Source organism: Crinia signifera, chromosome 8, assembly GCF_055691185.1.
Source record: "Crinia signifera chromosome 8, ASM5569118v1, whole genome shotgun sequence".
NCBI lineage: Eukaryota > Metazoa > Chordata > Amphibia > Anura > Myobatrachidae > Crinia > Crinia signifera.
In genome coordinates this window covers 12,369,298-12,376,302 of record NC_139224.1, presented here as the reverse complement: position 1 = coordinate 12,376,302, position 7,005 = coordinate 12,369,298, and the positions used below count along the sequence as shown (strand labels likewise).

The window sequence follows — 7,005 nt, the reverse complement described above, 5'->3', positions numbered from 1 at the left end:
GATTGGATTATTGAAAAGGCGAGGTGGTTATGCTGTATGCCTAGAAAATTATCCAAGAGATATTAGTGGACAGAAACGCAGTATCCTGACTTTGTCAACTAACAAATTGTCGGCAAATGGGATACATATATGATGACTCATATCTTTTCTCCACTGCCTTGAAAACCTGGGTCTTAACACATAAATGCGCATCAACCTGGGTTTTTGCTCAGTGGAAAAGGGTCAAATGAAAAAAAAAAATCCTGGGTCCAGGAATCCAACCCAGGAAGCAAGTAGGGTTGGACAAGGTTGGATCCGGGTTAAGGGGCATCAAATTTGGGTTACCTGGGTATTGGAAATAATGGGGAATCAACTAGTCAAAGTTGATGACAAAAGCTTAGTCCAACCCTTTAGGACACACAGAAGGTGCAGACGTAATCTCAGAGAACAAGTACTTAAACACTTTTGTAACCTTCACAGCAAACCAGAGATGAGAGATCATTTATTCTCTTTCTTGGGCAAAATATTTGGGAACAGGTATGCCAAGATAGCTCCCATTCTTAGAGGCACAGAATAATTCTCAGCCAATATTTGGAGTATACAACCTAAAGAAACTTGGTCATTTTTTGATTGCAGCGCCAAGTTTGAAGGCATCTCCTTAAATGACCGCTGTTGACTGCCAGTCAGTCTGATTAGCTCTGGGAACATGCTGAAGCATATTTCCAGGTATTCGTCTCTAGAAGCTTGCTTTCCATCAGATGGTCATAACAGGACCATCCCACCACTCTTGATTTGGGTTCCATCCATTAGTCATATACCACCAAACCAACAATGCCCTAGTGGGCCACATTTGGGTCATGCTTGCTGTCTGAGCCTGGCTTTCCAAGATGCCATTAACAGTCTAGTGCATGTATGCAGGCCAACTGTCTAACTCCGACATAATGAGCCATATATACTAATAAGTTCAGACAAGACATCATTAAGGGAGTATGGACATGGGTCCAAATATGGAAGAGCTTGTAAATTATGTACCAAGTGTGTATACTTACTCCCCATGATGATATATTGATAGCATAGAGATGGTGTAGATCAGGGGTCACCAAACCTTTCCTCAAGATCTACCAACAGTTCATGTATATCAGTCAACCTGTGGATCTATAGTAGGAATGACTGCAACCTGTGTGAGAATGGGGCAGTTAGTAATGACTACACCTGTACACCAGCTAGGTTGTCTGGGAAATGTGGACTGTTGGTGGATCTCAAGGATTGGGATTGGCCACGCCTGGTTTAGATAGAGCACAGAGTTGTGGCTGAACAGTACATCACAGTATTTGCACACAATATAATAATGTAAATACAGTACACGTGCACAAAAGAAAATGGATCTTAACAATGGCAAATAAATACATAATACACAATATATGTCCTGCAGCTTTCCTATGAGTCCATATTTCAAAGTTATGGTGTATGGTGGGGGGCTCCAGATTTTGATGCCTGTCTCAGGTACCCTGTATTGTTGGGCCAGCTCTGTCAGGGAGTCAGTGAGTAAGGATAAAGGTTTATTATTCATTCCAGGATATGTGGTGTAATAGCTTCCTCAGTGCACCTGTGAGGTCTTTGTTCCTTATACTGTAGATCAGGGCATTAAGCAATGGGTTAATCAGAGCATATGTCACCGAAACAACTCTGTTTAATGAAGGCAGATTGCTAGTCGAGGGAACGAAGTAGATAAATATAATGGAGCCATAAAAGATGAAGACCACAGTTAGGTGCGATGTGCAAGTCGAGAAAGCTTTAAACTTCCCTTTACTCGTCTGGATTCTAAGAACAGTGCTTAGGATATGAATATAGGGGACAAATGTAACAGCAAAGGCTCCTAGTCCGAGAATCCCACCTACCATAAATATAACTAAGATGTTTATATAAGGGTCAGTACAAGAGATCTGGAACAGATGGGGCAGGTCGCAAAAGAAATTGTGGATGGTGTAAGGACCACAGAAGGTCAGCCGGAGTGAGAAAAGCGTGTGGACCATGGCATAGAGAAAGCCAAGAACCCAAACCACTGATGCCATGTGGGTGCAGGTTCTCCTGGACATGATCTGAGTGTAATGCAGAGGGTGGCAGATGGCAGTGTACCTGTCGTAGGACATGGCAGACAACAAGAAGAGTTCTGAGCTGGCGAAGTAGATAAAGAAAAAGACTTGAGCTATGCAGTCAGGAAAGGATATCCATCGACTGTTGGTGACCAAGTTGGAGAGCATCCTTGGAGCTGTGACTGATGAGTAGGACATGTCCAGGAAAGCCAGGTTACCAAGAAAGAAAAACATTGGATTGTGAAGCTGGGAGTCGGTGAGGACCAGGAATAGAATCAGAAGGTTTAAGATGAGGGTTATGAGATAGATGAGGAGGAAGATCACAAATAGAACATGTATGATCTGTGGATGATCTGATATACCAGTGAGAAGAAATTCAGTAATCTTCGTAAGGTTCTTCATCGTCTTCCCCTCTAGGCATAGTCTACTGTGAGGCACACCGGCATAGAGCTCTTTGCGTAGAATTAGGTACTGAATACAACATGGGAAGATGAGACACCATACTGTACGCAGTTTGAATCAATTTCTCCGGTGGAAATAATTTCTTGTGAATGGTAGATATAAATCTGAAACATTTTGCGCTCAGGAGACAGGTCTTCCTCTCCCAGGTGCGCACAGCTGTGATTCTGCTAAGTCTCAGAGGGTTCATTATAATTCAACAAAGATTTTGTCACTTGAGAGCTACACAAGTCGTAAACTTTTGCTATTCTTTATTAATATTGTATAACTTGATGATTGTTTGACTGTATCTTTTTATTAAGAGATATAATTGAAATATGAAATTATCAGCAGAGTAAAGATAACATTACGTCAAAGCTTTTCAATGAGAGAAAATTAAGAAAGATCATTAAGACATTCAAAGTGATATATGACGAGAGAAAAACATGCGCAGATCACATCTGATACCGTGCACACTGTAAGACCACGGCTGTTATACAAGCTTTTGTTTATTAAGAAGAAAAGAGCGAAAGTGAAAGAATGAAAAAAGTAGGAAAATACTATAAAAAGAAGAGAGGGGATGGGTGGCGGGTGGAGAGGTCAATCAATCATTTATTATAGGGGTGTCATGCATTACTGGTCCGAACTGCATCATAGGATGCAGTACAGGATCAATTGCAACACTATTGGTCAGCTGCCTGATCCATGGGGTTGCGCAAGCTCTCCGATGAAGGTTGTGCCAAGATCCTGAAGATGTTGGGCTCATTCACCCCCACAATACACCACCCCGCCACCCCATGGCAACAGGCTGACAATCACTTACAACCTGATACCAACATGAATACTGGGAATATGCCACATTTCCCGTGGTATACACAGCAGATAAGGCTTGGCTAAGCTGTTGTGAAACTTCAAGTTCCAGCATGCTTTACCAGATAATTGGTGGCAGGATTTCACAAACATATGTAAAGGCATAGGTTGGCCAGTCTGCAGTAGAAGTTGGTACAAGTTGGTACCTGTAGCATAAGTGGTAGAGATGGAAGTGAATAGGGAAGGTTGGACTGAAAAGCAGGGCTTAAAGTGGTCCTGGAGAGGTGGTGAAACTCCTTTCCCCTAACACTGACCCCCTACCTCATTAGGCAGAGCCTAGACCAGTGCCAGGGAATTTGTGCCCTACCTCCCATAAAGGGATACTGGTCCCACAAGGAAGGGGTGTGGTCACACAATAGAATAAAAATTACAACAGACATTAGCACAACCATATACACATTACACCACATGGAGTGGCCTTGATTCATATTAAATCACACAGTAATGCCCCTTATACACATAATGTCCACAGTTGTGCTGCTTATGTCTGGCTTTCTGATTCTCACACCCTATTACATTTGGCACCAGGTTTCTGATTTGCTTAATTATACCAGCAGCAGTGCCAGTGACTTTAATCCTGCAGAATCAGCTGTTTATCTCTCATTGCTTGTTCACTGCAACAGCAAACTAATGACTTCAGAAGTGCAACTGCTATTAAACTGCAATACCTATTATAAGATTTGCATTATCTTGGTATATTGCAATTTTTTTTCTAAGATCTCTTGTATTTATTTTCTCTTACCTCTCTAATATGAGACTTTGCTGTGCATAACATTTTGTAGAAAGTATTTTGGTTATTGAAGTCTGTGGTTGACCTTTTATTCGTTTGCTTTACACTCTGTATATCTTGAACACTCTCCTATTGTGTAAAGGACATTGCTAATATAGTTTAGAGAACAGTTAATTAGAAAAATGCTAATAGCTTTTCTTAATGTAATATTATTATTGTTTACTGAATCAAATTTATATTTTATAATGGTGAGCTATTCCAGTAATTGCGGGTTACTAAAATAAATCTAGTGTTTCTTTGCATAAGTTTGCCTCATATCATTGTCGGTGTCTCCCAAACTGTTTAGTCAATCACTTGCTGCTGATAACCTCTTTTACCCACAGGACAATTCCAAATTACCAAGCATCATTGGGTGACACATTTCAAGCCCACAGATGACAAGTTTTCCTAAGACAAAATGTAGATTTAGTATGCACTTAAAAGATCACTTACATTGACATTGTCCCAAGGGTCAAGATATGCAAGTAAAGTAAAGTCCATCATAAACCTCCCAGTACCACTAATGCGATATGCACTTAGGTTGCACCTTGCACATCTTCAGACCCTCTATATTATCAGAGATCATGGGTGGGATGTGCGAAGTGCAACAACTTTTAAAGGGCCAATCACTTACAAGGCATGGTTTTGCCTTGTAAGTGTTTGCTCCTTTAAAAAAACATTTGCGTTCAACCATTATCCTGCGCTGCTGCTGAACTCAGGCGTCATTACATCTGGCCACACATTTCAAGACATCTACTACAAAAATGCCAAGCCTGGTGGTCGGTTAATAGGTTATACAATTGTGACATCTGACCATTTTCTAGACTCCAAGCAAGTGGCCCACCCCAGAACGTCTAACTCTTACAGGAACTTGTGATCTGACCACAGACAAAATCGATAACATTTACACAGACTTAAAATATGGTTTTGGAGTTGTCCATGACTTTGGGGCATTATGGAAAACAATGGTAAGCCTGTAGAACATTCTACTCTTATTCAGAATTGACTGCAAGTACAGTATTGCAGAAACCTAAGCAGATAGGAGACATTAAATGTCAAGTACATAAGATGAGGTTCAATGTAGATAAATGTAAGGTTATGCACCTTGGGAGACACAACCAGTGTGCAAGTTACAACCTTAGCGGAGAGGAACTGGGTAATTCCATACTTGAAAAGGATCTAGGAGTCCAAATAGACAGCAAACTAGGATGTAGTGCCCATTGTAATGTAGCTACAAAAAAGGCCAACAAAATTCTGGCATGTATTAAGAGGGGAATGGAAACTAGGGACTCAAGGGTAATTATGCCACTATATAAAGCATTGGTGAGACCTCACCTAGAGTACGGAGTGCAGTTCTGGGCCCCACACTATAAAAAGGACATCATAGAATTAGAAAAAGTCCAAAGGCGAGCAACAAAGCTTATTAGGGGAATGGAGAATTTAAGCTACGGGGAGAGATTAAGCAATTTGGGACTATTTACATTAGAAAAGAGACGTTTAAGGGGGGACATGCTCAACATGTACAAGTATATCAAGGGCCAATATAAGGAACTGTCACACACCCTCTTTTCTACTAGAAAGGAATCTAGGACACGAGGGCATGAGTGTAGATTAGAAGAAAAAAGATTTCATTCAGCTAGTAGAAAGAATTTCTTTACGGTCAGAGCAGTCAAACTCTGGAACTCTCTTCCCAGAGAGGTGGTAACGGCTGGCTCATTAAATGCGTTCAAGGCAAAGTTGGACAAACATTTACTGGAGAAAAACATCCATGGGTACAAATAAGAAATATAATTTGTCTGTAAAATACCAGAACCTACCAAATCAGCAATGGATATCTATACCAGGTTGAACTAGATGGACGCAAGTCTTTTTTCAGCCTTACCTACTATGTAACTATGTATAATAAAGGTGATGATGAAATGTCATTATGAAATGCAGGCAAGGCTGTTAAAAGGGTAATAATGTTAGAAAATGTTCAAAACACTATTGAAACATTCAGGAATGTTACTGATAAAATATTAAGAGAAATACAAACGTGTATTCAACAAGACTGATTACTCTGGAAGATGAAGAGCTGTGAGACAGACCCCAAGGGATTGTGAGGAGAGATAAAGATTGTTGTTCCTCAACATTGTTACCAGCTCATTTAAATATGGCCCATAGCCTCACACATGCTTATAGAGATGATATGGGATGATTGATTTGGACCTACAGGTGAGCATAATGCTTCTCCTCACAGGCCTCCAAAAGAATAAAGCCATGGCATGATGACTAAAAAATAATCAATCGCTCATACTACAGATGTATCCAAATGTTAAGTACAGCTGGGTACCCACTATACATTTCTCAGACCAACCTTTCAACCTTATAGATATTGCCTAGAGAAAAAGATTATTGAGGAACTGGGTGCATCAATGGGTTCTGCCTATGTTTGTACACACTGGGGTTTATTCACTGTGACCACCAAATTAATGACAGATATAATAGGATGGTGTACACCACTTGATGACCCCCTTTGTTGAGAGAGTGGAGAGCAACAGCGTGGGATAGGAAATAAAAGAGTAATAAAAGTTAAGACGGTGTTGGTTGGTGATTGTCCTATTCATCTCTCTTCATATGTTGTTATCAGAATGAAAAGCCAAAGGTCAAAAACTCCCTTCTCATATCTATTCCATACTTAATGAAAGGAGGAAGCAGCGGTATTAATCCTACAGACATTAGTGTGACCTCGGAGGCAGTACTCAGCCGGCAACCAGACACAGAGGGACCTGATTCCTGACCGTTCACTACTCCTCCGTTACTCCTTAATATAGGACACGCATACCGCTCGCTTTCGCTCCATTTGTAATTACTGTG

At 40.7% G+C, this 7,005-nt stretch overlaps 1 protein-coding gene across 1 annotated transcript; it reads right to left on the bottom strand.

The window, feature by feature from the left end:
• Window positions 1-1,541: 1,541 nt before the first annotated feature.
• On the bottom strand, window positions 1,542-2,474 carry LOC146026918 (olfactory receptor 1G1-like). The gene has a single exon (XM_083157964.1). The coding sequence runs from the start codon at window positions 2,472-2,474 to the stop codon at window positions 1,542-1,544; it is 933 nt and encodes a 310-aa protein (XP_083014090.1).
• Window positions 2,475-7,005: the final 4,531 nt, after the last annotated feature.

Coding starts and splice junctions, on each gene's coding strand:
- LOC146026918 (XM_083157964.1), bottom strand. CDS start 2,474: ATGAAGAACCTTACGAAGATTACTGAATTTCTTCTCACTGGTATATCA.